The sequence below is a fragment of the Chaetura pelagica genome, unplaced genomic scaffold, assembly GCF_000747805.2.
Source record: "Chaetura pelagica isolate M959 unplaced genomic scaffold, ChaPel_1.0 scaffold27, whole genome shotgun sequence".
Lineage (NCBI taxonomy): Eukaryota > Metazoa > Chordata > Aves > Apodiformes > Apodidae > Chaetura > Chaetura pelagica.
Window position 1 is genome coordinate 2,943,488 of NW_009954020.1, and position 21,405 is coordinate 2,964,892.

The window sequence follows — 21,405 nt, forward strand, 5'->3', positions numbered from 1 at the left end:
GGTCGGCCACCGCCCCTCGGGCCGCTGTCCCGGATCGCAGTGCCGTCCTTGTCAGAGGAGCTCCGCTGAAAAACTAGGGTGTGAATGCCGCCCCTCTGGCGGTGCGGGCCGAGGAAGCTCTAGCCCTGCCACCCGGCAGCCACCCTTGTCCCCGGGAGGCCGCGGCCCCAGTGCCAAACCGCTCCGTGCTTCGGGAAGATAAAGGTAGTACATCAGAAAGTGGCGGCAGTCGTCCTGCAGAGGAGTAATTTTTAATAGTGACTGAATTACACACACACACTCTAAAAGGCATTTGTGAATTAAACTTCGTTGCCGCTGTGAATGCGACTGGAGGGTGCCTAGCAAGGCTGAAGGTGGCTTTTTGTTCCCTTTTGCTCACTTCATTTTGCTTGTCCTTTAGGCTGTTTTTATCTTTAAGCCTTAACTCTTGTTAAGGTACGTTTGTCTTGTTTTTAACCTTTCCACAGCAAAGTAGAGAGCATACTTTGACTCTAGGTAACTCCAAATTAAGCTCCAAAGGAATGTCAATGAATTACAGTGTAGTATTTTCAGTCAGGAGCACCAGATTTTTTATTTTTTTGTCTTTATTTGAGGCTGATGACTTTTTTTGGGAAGGGAAAGAAATCTGAATAAAAATTGTACATTTGTAAATGCCTTGTTTGGGACCTGACTGTTCTTCTGAAAACTAAGCAGGTAATGGAAAATCAGGGTAGAAATATCACATATTTTTTTCTAGCCTCTGGAAACTATTTGCTGTCAACAGCTTTTAGACAACTTTGTGTTTTAATATGACTTTTTTTTTTTCTTTTTCTTTTTTTCCTCTCCAAAGGTAGTGAAAAAGAAAATATCAAAATGAGTAAAAAGCCTCCAAATCGTCCTGGAATCACATTTGAGATTGGTGCTCGTTTGGAGGCACTGGACTATCTACAAAAATGGTATGGAAGACATTGTATTTGTTAAGAGCATAATTTTTTTGTGTATTATGTAAAACTTAGTGTGCCTATGAATTGACTGTTTCCCATGTGAGCTTTATGAATTTCCATGGTCTGTTAAAACTATTAGGTTTTAGGAATATATGCTCTCAAACTAAACTTCTCTCAGTGTTTGTTTGTTTGCTTTTAGTTGCAAATGCAGCTGTAGTAAGCAAAGAACATTTCCAGAGTGGTGTGGAAGGTCATGTATGAGATGATTGATGTGTTAATGTGGCAAACTTCTCTGACTAAAGACTTCTTTTGTTTTAGTTTGAAGGCATGCAAGCAAATTTCTTTTGTGTTCAGTTATCAGTTTTTGTAGGTTCACAAAATTGATCTTAAGATCCTTAGTTGGAGCTCATGGAATAGGTAAGTATGACTGTATTTGTATCAGAGTTGGAGGAATCAAGTGCTTAAAACTGTGACTCTGAACCACCCAGAGTGAAAAGTATCAAATGGAAATATGTGGGCCCAAGGACCAGGATACAAAGCATGTGTATTGTGAAAGGAGTTTTCCTTTTGAATTGTTAGTCAACATTTTATTAATGCAAGCCACCTCATTCCTTGATGGATGGTGCCCATGCTATTTCAGTTTGAAAAATCCCTCGTTTTGTTAAAGTAGATGATACAAGAAGTTGATGCTTCTACCCAGAAGTGTTTTCTTAGCTGCTTTCTAGTTAATTAGGGCTGGAAAATGTAGAAGCTTGTACCTGCCTTTCTATTGCATTCCTGGAGACTAAACACTCATGTAAATATCTGATCTTGCTAACTCCCAAGTTATGTTATATACAGAGAACTCTATTATTCACAGGTTTACTCCAGCAGTTATATGCTCTGTATAAAAAATTGAGTTAACTTCTTCTGTGTGGTACTTTGATTTTATTTGTAGCTCAGATTTTTTAATAAATGGTTTTTAAGGGAAAATACAGTTCTTGTTCTGATCTGTTTCTGTAGAGTGAGTTTTCAGCATCCTGATACTCTCAGCTGAATACCAAGGTAATTAAACTGTCTGAATAGTGCTGTAAAGCCAAAATAATTTTAATAGAACTTTTTATAGCATCTTTTGTGACTGGAGATAGAATCATAGACTCATAGAATGTCTTTGGTTGGAAGGCACCCCTAAAGGTCATCTAGTCCAACCCCCCTACAATAAGCAGAGACAATTGGTTAATGTAACTAGATAACAAAAGTTAATATGTAGAAATAGCTTCAGCTTAATCATATTAAAAAAATCACTAAAGAACCAGGGTATAGTTTGTATCAGATCTGTTCAGCCTTTTCACGGGGAAGGGTCACCTGTCAGTTCTGGAGTGACTGTCTAGGTTTGGCCTTGTCAGGTGTGGGCCCTGTTGTGAGCTCTGCAGTTGATTTACTTGATATTTTCAGGCAGAACAGAATTGATTCTGAACGTTCTAGGAATCGATTCATCATCTGGACCACCAGTAGAGCAGGTCGAGTTTATGTGCATGTAAAGTTCTGTGGTGCCATATGCAGGAGCAGAAAGAATTTTTCAGTTACAGCGGCACTGAAAACAGGACTGTTTCAAATGAAATCATATTCATGCACATAACCAAAGGGCTTGTTACAAAAAGCCTAGTTTTGTGTTATTATTAGGGTGACAGAGGCCAGAATGATATTCCATGTGGTTATTTTTTTCTTAGCTTTCTGTTGCATAAGGGGGTGGTGGATGTTTTTTTAATTCTTTCTATATATAAGCTTTATGCATCCCCCTGATCTGTATGCAGAAATATGTACTTCAAAGGAAAGTAGCTGAACTTACATTAAATCTTTTTTAGGTTTTTACAAAGCCAAAATTGAAAAGCAGAAGTATTGCTTAGCTCAGTCTTTCTACAAGAGACACATTGAGAATACTTACTGAAAATCCTTGGAAAGGGTTTTAATCTTTTCTCTCAATTTTTCTGAAGCCCGCTGTCATTTAAAGATACAGTGTTTGTGATCCTTTAAAATGTTAATCAACAGAGGCTTCTAGAGGATGGGAAAAACTCAAGTATGTTTTCGCTTTCTGACTTCTGCAGGTCTTAAATTTTCATCTATGTAGTAGTTCCTGATTTCATCTCATGGAATCTGGTGTTCTGTTTGAATTATGTAAACTTTGGAGAGGGTATTGTGTACCTTGACTCTATTGCTTAAAACCCTCCTACTTTTAAATGAGAAGGTTTTGGCAGACAGTGTTTGGGTCACTGCTGTCATTTGGCTTATATGGTCACTGAGTAGAAGAAGGCCCGGTCAAACTGATCAGCAGAGACAGGCTGTCAGTGAGCATGTTTCTTTTCACTTTGTTGTGGAGGTAGCTGCAATTGCTTCTTTATCAAGTGCAACAGTACACTCCTGTGGAGGTCACCTTAACTAATGAATTTGTACAACTTGCTAAATTTCAACTCACTAAAGCAAACTGAAATGCAGGTCTAATCCATGTGATTGTCTGTCAGCAGAGAGTAAATGAGATGGGATTGACCGATAATAGAAATTTTTTTAATGGATATGAGATGATCAGGGACCTGGAGTGTACAATCTGTGAGGAGAGGGTGAGGAAACTGGACTTTTTTAGCTTGGAGGGGGCTTCAGGAAACCCACTGGCAGCTTTCCAGTACCTACAGGGATGTCATGAAGAAGACTTAGGCAAACTTTCCAAAGTAATGCACAACTGAAGGACAAGAGATACAAGCACCAGTTGAAATGTGGGGTTTCTGCTAGGTACATGAAGAATCTTCTTCCCACGGGGCAGTCAAAGAGTGGATCAAGTTGCCCAAAGATTTTGTGGAGTCTCCTACATAGGAGAATTTCAAGACTGGACTGGATAAAACTCTGGAAACCCTGATCTGATGCCGTAACTGACCCTGCTTTGAGTGGGAGGATAGACTAGTGGGTTTCTGAGGTCCCTTCCAACTTGGGATGTCCTGTGGTCTCACTTAAGCTGTTAGCTCCCACAAGTAGGACACAGTTTGTTCAAACCTAATGTATTTAAAGATGCATCTCTTCCATTTTGTTTTTGTGGCTCTAGCTCTCTGCTGGTTGTTCCATAAGTGCTAAATGCTGTGTTTTACAAAAACAACCCTGTTATTTATCTGGGACCATAGTCTGTTCATCTACTTGATCTGAGCTATTAAGTTAGTTAATGAAGGAAGTACAGCTACGTGGTCCTTGTTGCAGTTCTGGAATGGAAGCTGCTCACTAAAATAGGTTAGTTATCAGAACAACAGCACTTTGACTTGGTATATTTGATTATCTGGATGGATTTTTTTTATTTTTTTTTTCCCAGTACAGAGGAAGCTTTTTCCATGTAAGTCTTTGGTAGATCTGAATTGGTACAGTTCTGGTGTGAATTTCAGTTGACAGGGTTACCTGGCAGAGAGGTATTTAAATGGACTGTGAAGATTGCTTTATTTTGATATAATACAACGTATATATAATAAAAGGTAAGAGTTAGAAATAGATGTTTGTAGAATTTAGATACTAGAAGCCTATTTGTGCAGAATTCAGAATGGAGAGTATTTGGTTTTATATCCTCTACAAGGTAAAAAACTTTACACTATTACTGTGAAGGCAGGAAGTTTGTGTCTACTTCCAGACTTTGTAGGTGCAAACTTGGGCAAATTCACTGAAGTTTTTGAATCCTTTTTATAGTTTGAAATAACTGTTTTCCCATGTCATAGAGCAAGTCAACACTTTGAAAGGGTCAAAAGGAAGATGATAATATAAAAATAAAAAATACTCCCATGTGGTCATATAATATGTGTTGAGTGTGTTGGAGAAAATGGGTCTGTTTTTGGGGGGGGGGTTTGGTCTATTTTACACTGAAAAGACATAAAAACTGAACATTTTCCATTAATTTTTCCTTAATCAACACTGGAACGTTATTGTTGCCTGACCAGTGTTTCTTAGATTTGCAGCTTTATGAAAACATTGCTTAATTCTTATGGGTTGAAATCACTGGAACCTGAGAATGAAAAGCAAGAAATATGTAAACTGGGCAGATACCATCAAGTAACAACCGTTTTCCTGTTCTCTCTTTAAAAACAAGAACAACCTGAAATTTGGGTGAGACTTTATTTGGCATTAATAAATACTATTTCCAGCATACTGTTAAGAGAACACAGTGAAAGCTTACAGGTTATTGTTTCTTCCCCCGAAATGAGATCTTTCATTAATGAACTGGAATCTGATGGTCTGGGATTTTTTGTTTGTTTGTTTTTTCTTTTTTTCTGTGAGAAGTGAAGACTTTTCATCTTTTTTTTTTTTTTCTTTTTTTTAACTGTATTTTTCTGGTTTGTACTGAACAAAAGTACTGACTAGAAGGTTGTTTGGGCCTCAGACATCATTACACTTTGGTATTGTCAAGAGCGATGTTTGTGTTTGCCTTTGTAGTAGTTCGTAGTGCTTTGTATATATGTGGAAGAGGGAAATTCTACATAAAATTTCTCATGAATGAGTTGTAACCATCTTCATATTCATCTTTCTACAGAATAAATATAAACATTGCTTTTTGGCATAGTAAAAGCTTTCCTGCATATAGTGTTACTGGAATTGTTTAAGCAGGCTGATTAAAAAAACTGTTGCCATTTTATCTTTTATTAGCAGGAAATGTATACTTGCCTTTGAAATATTTGTATAATTTTGCAATTTGTAAAGTTGATTATTTTTAGTAAAAACTGCACAAAATATAACAGCAGAAAAATATTTCTGTGCAGTGTAAAATTTGAAATAGTAGATTCTGCAATAGGTATGGTCTGCTCTGTTCCACTGTGGGATCAGGGTTGTGAAATACTACGATTTATCCATGTTTGTGGCACATTGTGTGGCTAAATTTAGTGCATATTGTGGGTAATAGCTTGTTGCTAAATCCATACAAAGTTATTTTTCTGTTGCCTAATAACCAATCTTATATAGCTGGGTGGTTCAGAGATCTTCTGAATCATCCATCCCAGAGGATTGGTGTTGAATGCAGGTTTTGGCTCTATTCATCTTGAAACCGCTGTCTTTACATTGAAGAAACATAAATTGTTGGAATATAGGCATTATGGGATGATACGAGTATTATAAGATTTAACTGTGCAAAACTGGTATCATGACTTTGATTCATAGCTGATAATGACATTTTAAAAAGATTTTAATAGCAGAAACGGTATTTATCAAAGAGAAATTAATCAAGGAATACTGGTTACTGCATTTCCACTGTTAAGGGATCCCTAATAAGACTTAGTGTTTTGTGTATCTTCTTTTAGTAACTGATGTTAGCTTTGCTCTTATTTTTCTCTTGGTTTGCTGAATATTCCTTAAAACTTAGTTCATTTTTATATATTTGTTTCTGAACTATGCTCTGTATTTTACTTTCTGCTCTTGTTCAGTTTTTCTCTTTCCAGGACAGTGTGCTATGTTTTGCCAGTCTATCCTTTCTGTTGTCTTCTTCTCACAGTGCTTGGAATGGTGACTGCTGATGACCAGTGAAAGCTACTGGCCATAGCAACAATGAAAAGGGAACTGCAGGGGAACTGCTGTAGTGTAGTGCCATGATGGGAGCAGAGTAATCACATTGTAGATGTGTAGGAAAGGGAGAATTCAGTCTTCTGGCTGATGGTCCTTGAATTTTGTGGAATAATCATAGTTTTGCATCACCATCTGGCTGGCATTTGATAAACCTGGAATTCCCAACTGTCATGAGAAAGAGAACCATCATTTTTGTCTTTTCACTACTGCAGCTTCCGTGCTTTGTGCACAAACTACCATTTTTGATTGCTACAAAGTGCTCTTCTTGTCCTCTTGCATTCCCCTTCCTCTCCCATAAATGCTTTCTGTGGAATCCTTTACTTTGATTGGGAAGTCTTTTAGGTACCATTGTTACTGTATGTTTGCTTTAATAACAGTAACCTTACTTTTCTGCTTTGCTACTCTTCCTGCTTTTTCTGGGCTTGGTGCCTAGTTCTAAGTCTGAAATTAAAAGACTTGGAAAAATGAAAAAACTAAAAAGAAATTTTATAATAAAAATTCCTAAACTCAGCAGCTTATCGACTTAAGAAGAAACCCTTGTCAGAGGAAGGGCTCAGGAAAACCATCTTTGGCTGATGTGTTTTCTTGAAGCCTTGTTCAAAATTAAACCAGAATGCTGCTGATGAGATTCAAGTTTTGACCTACTAGATTTGCTTTCTGTTTTGTTACAATATATAATCAGCTTCCCTGTTACTTCTTGATCGTGTTGCTCTTTTGAAAGAAATCCCATTGAGTTCTTCTATGTTGGAAAAGATACTGTTAGTAGGATGGCAAAAAAGAGTTTGCAGTTTGAGACTAAGATACTGATTTTTTTGAAGTTCAGTGAGAAGTTGGGAACTTAAAAGTGTCTATGAAAACACTTTGCATTTCTGAAATACATGGATGAGAGACATGCAACAAGAGGTTGGACCATGTATTCTGATGTGAGGGTGAAATGTGTCTGAAGTAATTGGCAGTGGTAACTTAAATAAGTGTTTTACTCATTCAGCTGCTGCTGAGCACTTCCTCATGGAAGGGGTGATCAGACATTGAAGTGGGCTGCCCAGGGAAGTGGTGGAGTCACCATCCCCGGAGGTATTTAAAGAAAGACTGGATGTGGCACTTAGTGCCATGGTCTGGCCAATGTGGTGGTGTTTGTCATAGGTCGGTCTTAATCTCAGAGTTCTTTTCCAGCTTCAGTGATTCTGTGATTTAGATGTTGGGAAGCTGAGTGTGTCACTGCAGCTGGAGAAGTAGGATTGGAGAAATGAAGGAACAATTTGAGAGTGACACCTTTTGCTTTAATGCCCTGTTCTAGTCACCAGGAAAGAAGGAAAGCCTGTACTTCCTGAGAACTTGTGTTCTAATCAGAATGTAGTGTTAAAGACTCCTTTATCTTTATCCTTTATATTTTGGGGAGAAAGTACTCAAAATGGAAAATGTTGACAGTGTTCCTGTGTATGTCAGTTGCCTTTCTAGCTGATGGGATTTGCAATAAGACTAGAAATCGATTGCTCAAGCTCAGCTTTCTTATTGTTTCTCCACAGTAGCACTTTGTTAGAAAAGCAGGTTTCTTTTTAATGAAAGTGAAAAACAGCTGTCCTTGTGCTGTGGTCTTCCTTTGCAATACATGTTGTTTTTTTAACGTTGGACCACTCCTAATATAAACTCTGGAGAAAAATTGATAATCCAAGTAACTTTTTTTTTAGGAGATTCATTGCATTTTTGTATGTTTCAATACTTTTGTAAAGTGCAGAAGGAACTGAATTCTACCTCATTCCAATTTTCTTTGCATTTCATACAGTGCAAATACTAGGATCCAGTACTTTTGGTGGAGGAAGCAGTGAGAAAACCAGTTTGTGCCTTGCTCCCCTATTACAATTTTGTGAAATACATCACTTCAGCGAAACAGAAGTAGCAAGACTGAATAGTAATAATAAATTTGCTGTTCTTCCATACATATGTCATTTCAGCCTTGATGGTTCCTAAACTACACGTATACTGCCCCTAAAATTAGATGCTAGAAACGATTTGGTTACAGCTCAGTCCTGATTAATTCTACTGAGTACATACAGTGTTTACTGAGAGTAAAATCCATGCGTTAATTAAGGCTGACATAATTACTTGAGTGAATGTGGAGTTAGAGAGTTCACTGCCAAAAAATAGTTTGTATGAATCAAATTTAATGATGGTGAAATCATGTAACCTTGTCTATAAATTAGTTAGCAGCCTAGATTGAGTAAGAATGTTCTGTTGACTTCTGGGTTTGATGAGTCGCTTGCACTTGTCTGGAATCAGTAGAAGAGTTTGATAAAACATTTCATATAACTGAATAAATTAATATACTCCTAAAACTATTTTTTATCTTTCCATCACTATGCAACACTTGGAGGATTTTGCTTTAGACACACAGGTTTTCAAACTGATAAGCACAAACTTCCAACAGCAATTGCAGGCTGCCTTGGTCTGGGAGCTGAGGGTTAAATTTGTCTGTAATAATCTGACTAGGATAATAATCATGACATATCACTGCTGTATGTAGATTACTCTTAAACTAAATGTTATCCCATTATCAATTTAGTAACTTAATCTTTTCAAGGTTTGGAAACTTCTCAGTACGAGGTGTTAATACAACTTCCTGAATGGTCGTTTAAGCAGTGTTGTAGACAAAACCCATAAAACCTTGAAGTTCATGTTGATGTTTATCATTGAAGGTATCCATCTCGTATTGAGAAGATAGATTATGAAGAGGGGAAGATGTTGGTCCATTTTGAACGTTGGAGTCATCGCTATGATGAGTGGATTTACTGGGACAGCAACAGGTTGCGGCCCTTGGAGCGACCAGCGTTAAGGAAAGAAGGGTTGAAAGATGATGAAGAATTTGTTGTAAGTGGCACATTAGTTTTGTCTTTGGCTTTTTCTACTTATTTTCCAACATTATGTCTCTCTAGCTGATGATGTTTAGTACCTTTTAGGAAATAAATATAGATTATTAAAATATTAATGACTGAATTTGTATATAATAGGATTTTAAGCCTGGAGAAGAAGTCCTAGCTCGTTGGACAGACTGTCGATATTACCCTGCAAAGATTGAAGCAATTAATAAAGAGGGTATGTATTCATGTGTGGTCCCTCGGTAAGGGCTGTTTGCATATGCTGTGCTGTAGCTGTAGTCCACTTAAAAATGTGCACATGTATAAAGTTTTCTTCACTGCCTCAAGATTAAGTGAAAATGTTTCTATTATGTGTGTTACTAAGAGGTTTGTCTTTTATCTGTGTGAAATTAGAGAATCTGAATTTCTCCTAGAAGAGAAAATGCTTAATGTTTCCTCAGGGGTGAGAAGAATATCCATGCAGTGTTATGTGTATTTTATGCTATTGTTGATTTGGCCTAGCAATATATTTAAATTTTCATAATTGTTTTAGGAATGGTAGGTTTCTTCTGTTTATTGAAGAAAAACAGTGGAAATGGGTAAAGAAAGGAACACCTTAGATGCAGTATTTCTAATGAACATAAGTAGAAGTTGAAGTTTTTGCTGTAATTTAAAGCAAATGAGGATTTAATTGTGAATGGAATTATTTTCCTTTTGTGGCAACTTAAATATTAGGCAATGCTTTAAATGAATTATGAGTAAGAATGGCACAAGAGCTTAAACATTCTTGAAGTTGTCCAGGTGAACAAAAAACAACAATATAAAAGCTGGGTTTCATTGAAGCAATAATTTATTTTAAGAAAAAAGTTCTTGATCCTAACTGTAGGTAAAACCTAGTTACTTTGGTCATACAGCTTACAAAATATTTTGCTAAAGCTTTCATAGTAACAAGGTGTGTTTGTTTGTTAGCTACTCAGAGTGATTGCATCAATCCTTTTCTAGGAACATTCACAGTGCAGTTCTATGATGGTGTTATTCGATGTCTTAAGAGGATGCATATCAAATCTATGCCAGAGGATGCAAAAGGGCAGGTAAGAATACTTTAGCTGTCATTTTGTTAGGATTTATTTAGATAGTAAAAATATAATCAAGTGCAACTAGTTTTAGATTACAGTCTTTATTCCAGGTCCTGCATTTCCTTGTGCCTTCCCACTTTTATGGATAATGCCCAGAGTGCTGCTCAAGCAGTCTTGCCTCTACCTGAAATGTCCAGCTGCCATGCACTCCACTGCTGACTAACCTATCCCAGAGTTTTGTCTTGCAAAGTTTACAAAACATGGGATATCCAGAGACTTTTTCATCTGGTGTCCTTTCAGAAAAAAAGATTTAGCTTGCCAGTAGTCTGTCCTGCAGACTTGATTTTTTTTCTTTCCCATCTTTGTTTGCTACTGTGGTAGCTTTTTGCTTACATCTTATTAATACAACTGTTCCGTGGGAGATTTCTCCCCATATCAGAACTTTTGAGGATTCAGACAGTTTTTTTTTATTTTTTCCTCATAATTTTCAGTTGCTGTTGAAGAGATGCTGAGTAGAAGTTGAGGGAGGGTGTGGAGTATGTAATTCAATCACTAGGCATATCTTTACTTGAAAAACAACACTGAAAACTTGTTACATGCTTTCAGTGGAAATGCCTTGCATTTATCCTGCATGGTAACTGCATTCTCATAGTTAATGAGAAATTACTCCTCTGATACTTTTTGAGAGTTAGGTTGCTGTTGAAGAGATGCTGAGTAGAAGTTGAGGGAGGGTGTGGAGTATGTAATTCAATCACTAGGCATATCTTTACTTGAAAAACAACACTGAAAACTTGTTACATGCTTTCAGTGGAAATGCCTTGCATTTATCCTGCATGGTAACTGCATTCTCATAGTTAATGAGAAATTACTCCTCTGATACTTTTTGAGAGTTAGGGATAAGAAATGTGAAAAAACTGCTTGCTTTTTGCATCGTGTTTTCTTCAGAATTACTCCTTCTAACTTGGCAAACAAAATTTCATAACTGTTGTAACCATCCATATTGCAACAAGGGTAAATGGCTAAGCAACATGGCTTGAAAACATTTCCATGTCCTGGCCTCCAAGTTACAGGTGGCTATGTACTAGGGTTGATTGTCTATGCAAAGAACATTGGAACTTTGTGCAGGCAACACTGCACTATTTAAACTATGTTTCCTTAAAGATATGAAACTGAAATCCATAGTCACTGTAACACTAGCTTCTTGCTGCAGTCTCACAGTAACTTAGTTGAATCAGTATACAATATTTCAGACAATGCTTGCAGCTTGACAGTAAGTTAGGAAGCTGGAGTGTTTCATTTTACTTCTTAAAAAGGAAAACTTGGGTAATGTGGTTGTGACTGAACTGAAATAGCTTTTCTGTGACAATGTAAAGAAGTTCCTTACTCTGTCCTGTACTTTTCTAGGGAACTATGTTGTGTCTAATCTTGAGTTACTACTGTCAGGCCACAGACATTTTCAGATTTAAGAAATAGTAATTCCATTTCTTAGCAACCACTTTAATGTCCAGACATGCTTGGTGGCAGTCCAGCTCTTATTTCTAATTTTTCTCAGTAGTCGAGAGTTATGGTATCAGTCTCAGGCATCTCAGGGACTGAACGTAGGTGGCTTCACTGAACTCTTGAGTAAAGAATAAGGGGATAAAATTTACCCTTTCTGAGATAGATTTAGATTTTTTAAGTTGTCTCACAGCAAGGACAGCAGTTACTCTTTCTTACAACGTTAATTGATACTAGTCTTAGCATTTTGTTTAGCAAAATTAAAGAGAGAAGCATGGAGTTCTGTAGCTTCCAGAAGTAAAGATGCTATTCTTCTGCAACATCTACATCAATATGTTATGGTAAAATATTTGCTTTTCAAAATAGTTTTTTGATATTTAAGAAGAAAAATGTGATTTTTTTGTTTGATAATCAGTTATCTGAACCTGAGCTATGCCTGAGCCTGGACTTCAAATGGGTGTTTCTGTTTTTTTGCATAATTTATTTTATAGGAAGACATTTACTAAAAATTATGTAAATCTTGAAAAATGCCAAGAATATAACTTGAAAAACAGTGGAGCTGGCAGATCCAAAACTTCATACTTTATTTAAACCTATATCTTGTTTCTTTGTCCATTTTTAAAAAAAACCAACAAACAACAACAAAAAAGCCCAACAATTTCAAGAGATGAGTTTAAGCTTAAGGTACTTTAAGTTCTTGGGATTTAGCAAAATTTACCAAAAGTAAGATTGAGATCTGTTTGAAGGTGTGTGCTAAGCATACAGAATTTGAATTGCATGGAGGGGAGGGGAAGAGAGAAACTAGTTAATTCTATGATTTGAGCTTAGTGTGTTGTAAAGGAAGAGACTGTAAACCTTGTAACACTCAAACTTTTTTTGAGTTGCAGCAGAAGTGTGTTTTAATAAGACTCAGCTGTGAGAGTGGAAAAGCAACATTTTTAAAGAGTGGAAAATATTTGTGTGGTTCAAGGCTGTAGGTCAGGTTCCTCTGCAGATGAGCACGCATGAATGGAAACCACACAGAAATGTTGCTAATGTAGTACAGAGAGAAAATTAAAAAAAATAAAAGATGGGGTTATTGAGATTGCCCTTGTGAGAGCACATATGAAGTATTTGGATAACTTACTTTTTCTGTTTCATGTTTTTTGTTTTATCTTCGATATAATTAGGCGCGCGAGAGGGAGCAGATAGCGCCGGAGCTGAGATTAGTGACGGAAATCGAACCAAAAGAAGTGAGTTTTGAGGAGGGTTTTGAAGGAGAGGGAGGGGACATGGCACACAGGAAGAGGAAGCTGAGGAAAAAAAGCATGGATTTGCAATTGGAACAGAGGAAGAAGATGATGAGGAGACAATGTGAGCCCAGATATAGGTGGGGCAGACTGTTTAGAATTGAAAGGTGAGGTTAAGGAATTCAGGCTCAATGTGGGATCAAGCCAGTCAGTAGATTGGTGATATTTTATGTATGTGGATGTATGAATGTATGGGAGTTGGGAGTTGTGGTGTGTCAGGAGAGGAAGAACAGCTGAATCTTTAGTACTGCAGAAACCCAAAAAGATGGTGTTTGTAGGCAGGTGAAGGGAAAATGCTGTGTATGTGAATTCTGCCATTGACACAAGGATTGGGTTTTAGGAATTATGCTGGTTTTGCTTTCTCACTGTTGCAGGTTTAAGGTTATGCAAAGGAATATTTTAAAATATAAGTGTTTTAGCCAATTGATGAGAAAGGCTGTTGGGTAATTTCAAGTAAGGTATTTCTTGATTGTGTAATTTTCTGTGCTTTGATTTAGTAAATCTAATTAGCATAATTACAGTTTTCCTCAGTAGTGATAAAGTAATGTTTTGTCTTCTAACTACGTTGTCCCATTACTTCTCTCCTGTCAGTTTTCTCAGCCTACTTGAAGGATGTATTTTATATTTTAGTAAGAAAAAACATACTTTTTTTTTTTTAAGCTATATATGTAAATGAGACACTTGCACTGGAGTGGGGATACTGTTAAGAAGTGGGAAATCAGACAGTACAGAGTAAGTGATGCAGAGTTACAAAACACAGCCAATAGAGGGACATGAGGGAGAATCTGGGAAAGCTTTGGAGGATTTTGCTTTAACTGTATTAATTTGTAATGTTTTCATATTTGGTGAAAAAGGCACAAATGCATTGAAGGGAGTTCCTGTGCTCATCAAAAGAGACAGTCACATTAGGATCTTAGATGCTAAGTAGTGCTCACATGTGAAGAGCTGTGAAGCTGAACACAGGAGTTGAAGGTTAAAAAGCAAGAAATACCTTGGTCATTTTCGTGCCTATGTATTTACTCTGTAAACAAAGCAAAAATGAACCCACAGAGTTTCTGGCCAATTCAGAATCACAAATTGTTGAGGTTGGAAGTGACTGCTTGAGATAATCTTATCCTCCCCCTCGCTCAAGGTTATCTTCACTGAGTTTAAGTTTACATGTAAATCTAGGGGAAAAGTATAACTGTCACCATAATTAATGTGTCTGCTCTGGCTTCTGAATGTTTAGTCTTTGATTGCTTCATTGTTATATGTGTCCTGCTACTCTTTGTAAGCTTCATGTCTTGAAGGAAAATATCCAAACAATGAAATAAAATGCAAACAAAAAAGCCCTTCTTTTTGCACCAGAACAGCTACCATTAGAACAGGATACTTAGTTCAATGTGGCCCTTGAAGCTCAGTATCTCTGCAAAGCTTCTGATTTCTGGGTGCTTAGCTTGATTAAAAGTTAAAATGCTGTTTAGAAGCTGTTTTGCTGCAGGCTGCCCTTCCTTTGTTTCCCACTTTTATCATAAGATCCAAGCTCCAGCCATGTTACTGATCCTCTTCATCCCTTGGCCAGGGTACAGTGTAAGACTTCTACTCTCAGGTCTCCTAACTCCTCACCAGCACAAATAGCTCCAATCCTTTTTTTGTCCTGCTGGATGGGCAAGGCTCTGGATGGACTGGAGCTAATGTGTGTGCTCGTTTTGGCTGGCCAAAAATGAGGTATGTGTGTTTTTGATTGACTATGCAGCTGGCAGTTAGACACGCTCTTTGTGGCTGGCATATCACCAAATGGCCTTGGTAGTTGCCTGTTGTGAAAGCATAGCCAAAGCACTTCCAAACTGCTCTGCTGCTAGCTTGACAGTGTATGCAACTTGTACTGACAGTTTGGACAGGGGACACTTAATTTTGGAGGAGTCAAAGCTCTTGGTGCTCCTAAGTGGATATCTTGATGCAATTTAGAAGCATAATCTAGGTAAAACAGTGGTTTAACAATATTGAGCTTTGGAAAAGAAAAGGCATAATAAAATGAAAAGTAACACTTTGTATTTTGTGTTATGTTTTTCTTGTACATAAAAGAAGGCAAAGAAACCTTAAACCAGTAATTTGAAAGACTTGTAATATGTAATGAGTAAGAAAAAGTTTTATTGAAACAAGATTTATGATACCAAGATACTGTAGGTACCTTGTATAATAACATAACAACAAAAGTCCAGAATACAATATAGTCTGTTTTCAGCTGGGGAAAAAAAAAATTACCTATTCATAAAGCACACATGCAAAACTAGGCAAAAAATAGTCTTTATCATACTTTGTTTAGTTATGGTAGAACAAATCTGCCAATACTTGTGTAGCCAAATCATCATGTAGTAAGTTAGTTGTAGTTCAAAACACTCATGTTTAATTCTTACTAGTGGAGGATGAATTTTGCTATTGGTTTTTGCATCACATACAGAATCCTAGAATGGTTTGAGCTAGAAGAGACCTTAAGGATTATCTAGGTCCAAACCCCCTCCATGGGCAGGAGCACTTCCCACTAGACCAGATTGTTCAAAACCCCATCCAGCCTGCCCTTGATGTCTTCAAGAGAGGGGGCATCCACAGCCTGATCTATGTACATTCTCCGTGGAAAAATTCTGTACCTTGATGTTATAGAAAATTTGAAATACTACTTGAGTTAAAAGGATCAAATTAAAAGTTTTGCAGTCAGGTTGATCCCTGACACTCAGGAGACATAAGGCAGGAGTCTGATCACTCCAAACTAGTGGAAAGAGCTTGGCTCAGCCTGGGAAGTATTTAGTTCTCCCTGATGACTTACAGGGAGGCTACACTTTGTCTACATACCAAAAAGTAGATTAATTTGAGCAGTATGTTGTGTTGTTCATGCCTTGGATGTTTCTATGTGGTCAATAAGCTATTATTAAAAAATGGCACTTTTATTACCTTAAATGTTTCCTGTGAGATTTGGTCATATTGTAGAGCACTTTATTGGAATTATCAAATGAAACTTGTAATATGTTAACACAAAGAGTGCTACCTGTAGTTACTCTAGGAAAACAGATGATGAGAGTTCTCTCTGCTTTATCAGTTTAATTCAGGAAGAACTCTGCCCAATCATGCAGCTGCCTAGACCCTTCTTGGAGTTGAATGTAGTTTTGAATAATAGTTTTATTGGAGAAAAAAGTAATTGGTGTATTTCACTGGGTAAGAAAAAAGTCAGTGTTCTTGTTTTGGGAGCTCCTGGGTTTCTAGAGCTAGGACAAATAAAATAGGTAGCATGGAATGTGTGGAGCCAGAATTCTGTATGCAGTAGTTTTTGAAGGATTTTTAATTTTGTTTTGTATCCGTGTAGCATACTGGATTATCCTTCAAGTCTATTTAGGCAATTTGGGAAATTCATTTTACCAGTCTTTGAATAGTAGTCATAAAAATAAACTGCTCTTCAACACTTCTAGATGAAGCTTCATTGGGTTTATAAGTATTTTCTATTTGAGTCTTGGGCACATTTTAATGCTTACTTACATTTTATTTTTTCCTTTTTGGAGGATTGGATAGCTTTGGTCAAAGCTGCTGCAGCAGCAGCAGCCAAGAACAAAGCAGGAAGTAAGCCTAGAACCAGTGCAAACAGCAATAAGGATAAAGAGGACAGAAAATGGCTAAAAGTTCCTTCAAAGAAGGAAGAAACTTCAACCTCTACAATCATGCAGGAAGTTCAAAAAAAGGAAGAGGAGCCTACATCTAGTGACACATTTGGTAAAAACAAATTCTATTAAATATAAAATATGTTCTTCTGAAATTTAGAAGTAGAATTCCTGGGGTTAATTATACAATTAAGTAATAAGTTGTTATTTGTAGAGGAAAATGTCTTGTTTGCTATTATGATAACATTATGATATGTTAAACTTTTTAGTTCAGGGATACTTTTTAAAATCAGATAAATCTACTTCAGTTAGTATTTAATCCTTGTGCAAAACTTCTAACTAGCTCTAATAAGCAGAACGTTGTGGATTTTTTTAATGGGTTCATGGTATGCTTTGGTTCATAATCCTACATCTTCTATTACCTGTGACATAATTCCTGATCCCAGTGTAAGGAATAAAATTCCAGTATGGATGATAAATTTATCCGTATTCAGGGCTGCTTGAAACAATTTCTGGGTTGATAAGGATTTGGTAATTTGAATAGTCTTTAATACTGCATTTCTCATAATATTGAGTAAAAATTACAAGTATCAAGGTAATTTGAATTTAATGCCTCAATGTATGATTCTAAATCTTCAGAATGCATAACTTTAATTTTTAATGTGATTTTAAATTTTATTTGCTTCCCTATTCTAATAGCAGTTCTGAAGGACTGAAGTATTTTGCATGTTGTTACATATTTATGAAATGTGAATTTATTAGATTTCTCTTCTGTTTGCAAGTAGGATTTCCTGTAGTGGATGTTCCAAAGATGACCTTTGTGCAGGCAGAGAGCACGTTGTCCCACAAGAGGAAAAGCAATCTAGGCAACTCATTTCAGGCAAAGAGAGCTCGTCTTAACAAGATCACTGGTAAAATACTTCTTTCTGACTACTTTTTTCTTTTTTAACATTTACATACTTACATACAAGGTACTAAAATAGATGGGTAAAAGCACATTCATGAGGCAGATTTCCACTACAGTCTTTTTACTTGTTTGGAATTCTAAAGGAATCTATAATTTGTAATAAAATTTGTCTTGTTCATAATTTCAGTGAATGGTTGCAGACTTGACTTGGTCTTTTTTCTTTTCTGGGAAGGTAACTGTCCTTAACTGATTAATTTTTTGAGAATGTTTTAACTCCAGCTGCACAGTTTTTCTCTATTATTGGGTAAATTTGGGATTTATACAAGTTGATTATGAGTTACATGCTATTTGTCTAAAGTAAAACTGTTCCTGAAAAGAGTTTACAGTAGGTAATTGGACCGTTTACAAGCCTGGCTACAAATTGAAGCGTTTTTTTCAGTGTCTAAGACATTAGTTCCCTGTTTATTACTCAAAGGTACAAATGGAAAACAAGTACACAGCTATAGAATGCATTTTATACAAGAGGGAATTTAGTAATAGATAATTAGTCTTATCTTTAAAATTTGAAAAATTAATTTTATTCCAAAATTTAATATAAATTTACTTAACTGTGACTCTTGGACAGAGAGTAAGAAATGCATTCCACTTATTCTTCTAGTAAATAATACTTTGTGTGAACTCTGACAGTTTTCTATACTACAGGTGACAGGGATTTGTCTTTGGTATTTTATAGTAGATAAGGTTAATGTGATAAGTCTTTCTTGTTGCTTTATGGTAAAAATAAGCTGATGTATTAAACTGCATGATGTTTTTGCAGACTTGTTTTGGCTGTTCCAATCTTTCACAGGTCAGCAGTTGAAGATGTTTAGTCAGTTTCCATTTGAGTGTGGTTCCGTTCGAGTCAGTCCTTCAATCTAAAGGAGAAAAAACTTGAGATGGGCCAGTATAGAACATAATATGAAGGAAGAAAGCTTTAGAAAAACCCATCTTCTGCTTCCAGAATTGTATTTCCTGGAAGAAAGCTTCTTATTTGGTACCAGGTTTAGTTAACAGGTGTCTGATTTAGCAGCCTCATTTCTACTCTCCTTTGCCCATACTACCATGAACAGAAGTAGAAGATAATGTACTACAGGTAGTGATGTAAGTTTATAGAGCCCTGTTAGTTTTTTTCCCAGTTAGTAGGAAAAGATACCAAAACCAGCTGAAAAACCTGTAGCTCTAGAAACTGTATTTTTCTGGCTTTATGGATAGATACTCCTTTCCTAAGGAGTTTTGTGAGAGTACTAGCAGTGGGATACGCTCATACACACTGAATGAAGTAATCAGAAAAATCATGTTGCAGACACTGAGTTTTATAATTCTCTAAAAGCAATATCTCTCTCTCCAAGAAAGCATGCACTTCACTAGGAAAGAATATATTACCATTCAATGGAAGTGAATTAATCCTTTAATTAAAAGATGAGATCTGTCATCCTTCGTAGATACTTTGTGTGACTGGTCTCAATAAACTTTTGCAACTCATAGCATAGTAGGCATATAACAGAGTATTTTGAAAATGTAATTTCTGATGATCAAATTTTCTTTTGCTACAGGCTTATTTCTTATGCTTGAAATACTTATAAATTGTTTGTGTCTCTGGCATGAGGTTTTAGATACAGAGGAAGGCTGGGAATCATGCTGGTGTGCCCATCAGAATGGCTACAAAAGAATCATAAAGCATTGTAGCTGTTAGGAAAAATTCATATACCAAATGTCTTATGGCTGTTTGGAGAAATAAAGCAAACAATGTGGTTGTAGGAGGCTGTCTAAAAGGAACTGTTTTCTGATTTTTAATTCATCATTCAGTGTTTGTTGCAGAACTGTCTTGTCTGCCAAAAGGGCCACTGCTGTATCTGGTGTTCTTTGCTCACCACTGACCAAAATAAAGTTGCTTTCTTTGCCCCTTTTTCTTCTGCCTCTGCCACCAGCAGAAATTATATTTCCCAAAGGTGAAGGATGGCTCTTACTAAACATGCATTAACATCTTCTTCCAATTAGTTTTTGCCTCTTTTGGAATGCTTGCTTCCACATTTTCTGCTGCACTGTTGATACCTAAAAGAACATATAACATCAGCAGCAAACTTACTGAGCAAACACTTGTGGTTCACTGTGCCACCCCATGCTCTTTATTTGTCACATGCTGTTACTAACAGGGGATGGTGAACCTGTAGTCCTGCTGCTGCAGTAGCCTGTGGAGTTGTTTTGCCTTTCTGCAGATGTGGTTATTGGTTAGAAAGATACTTAATGGGGTAGAGAAGAAGGAAATAAGAAGTGTCATACTCTCAAGTCTGACAGAATCTAGATGTTTTTAATGGCTTTACTTTCTGAGCACTGAGCATCTAGTTAGAAATAGAAATCATAGAATGGTTTGGATTGGAAGGCACATCTAGTCCAACTCCCCTGCCATGGGCAGGGACATTATCTGCTGTATCAGGTTGCTCCAGGTCCTGTCCAGCTTAACCTTGAACATTGCCAGTGATGGTGCATCCACAGCTTTTCTGAGCAACCTTGTGACTTGTAGAACCACAAAAGTTGCCTTCTAGATTGTAGCTGGTAGCTTAGTGTCTAAAACTACTTAATTACATTTTGGAAATTACTTTATGCTTATCATTGTAGATGTGTTGTTAATATGAACCCTGGTAATTTTACAACTTAATTGAAACAGGAAAATTTGAGTGACAAAGTTTTATTTAGGACCATGAAACTTAAATCTTTCAGGAAGCCTAGTGCAGAATAAAAATGTTGCCTGATAATTTTATTTATATTAATGCAACAGGCCTAAGTAAGTTTCTGCTTTTTAGTTAACCTGTTTAGCTGTAAAATCAATCCGTTTGCACCTCTTCTTATGGACATAGTGTTCTTAAATACTTTATTTAAAACATAACTACTTTCCAGTAAACTGAAGCATAACTTAATCTACCATGAAGAGTAAATGAAAAAAAAACTAGTATTTGTTGTGCAATTCTGAAATGTGATAACTCTAGCAAAATATCACAGGTTTTTTTTCTGTGTGTTTGTTTTTTTTTAATGTCCTAAAAGGTTCCTGAGAGCCCAGGCTTTGCTGATTTATAGTAGCTTGGGCACTGTGCACTGTAGATTAATATTATGCATATCTAATTTTTCATGGAACACAACAGGAATTTCCTGTGGATCTGTCAGGTCAAGTTATTATGAAGATGTAAACTCTCCACCCCCAATATTGACATGCCCAGAGATTATAATAGTAACTTTTAATCAGATTTGTGTTTTTCAGGTTTTATCAGTTCTTCTTTGTCTTCTGGCATTGAAATTTTTCTTTCTCTGCATACCTGAAGTTCTTGTGTGAAGCTGAACTGAAGCTATTTCTATAGACTTGGCAAAAAAAAGTTCCTCATTGCCTTTTCTTTTACACATATTTTTTTTTAGTAGTGATATTGTGTATGAGCTCATGAAAGAGCCAACATATTCTGGTGTATTTGCTCTCAGGATGGTCTTGTTTTTGAGGTAGCTTGGGAGCTCTGCTCCTGGGACTATTCATTTGGAAATTAAATCCCTTGTTGTGTCTAAGAAAGGTTGGCATGTGTTAGAGTTAAGAAGTAGTAGTGCAAATTCTGATGGGAATTCCTTAAACAACTGAGAAGGAGAGTGAAAGAGGTTTATAAAG

General features: G+C 36.6%; 1 protein-coding gene across 1 annotated transcript in view; it reads left to right on the forward strand.

Annotated features, from left to right (window-relative positions):
- The first annotated feature begins 834 nt into the window (after window positions 1-834).
- The window catches only part of PHF20L1 (PHD finger protein 20-like 1), a 49,777-nt gene continuing 29,206 nt past the window's right edge, over window positions 835-21,405 (forward strand). The window contains exons 1-6 of the mRNA XM_010002277.1: window positions 835-935; window positions 9,170-9,341; window positions 9,482-9,566; window positions 10,331-10,419; window positions 16,721-16,928; window positions 17,602-17,727. Of these exons, the coding sequence (XP_010000579.1) occupies window positions 853-935; window positions 9,170-9,341; window positions 9,482-9,566; window positions 10,331-10,419; window positions 16,721-16,928; window positions 17,602-17,727 (763 nt within the window). The 5' untranslated portion in view covers window positions 835-852. The remainder of the gene's footprint in view (window positions 936-9,169; window positions 9,342-9,481; window positions 9,567-10,330; window positions 10,420-16,720; window positions 16,929-17,601; window positions 17,728-21,405) is intronic.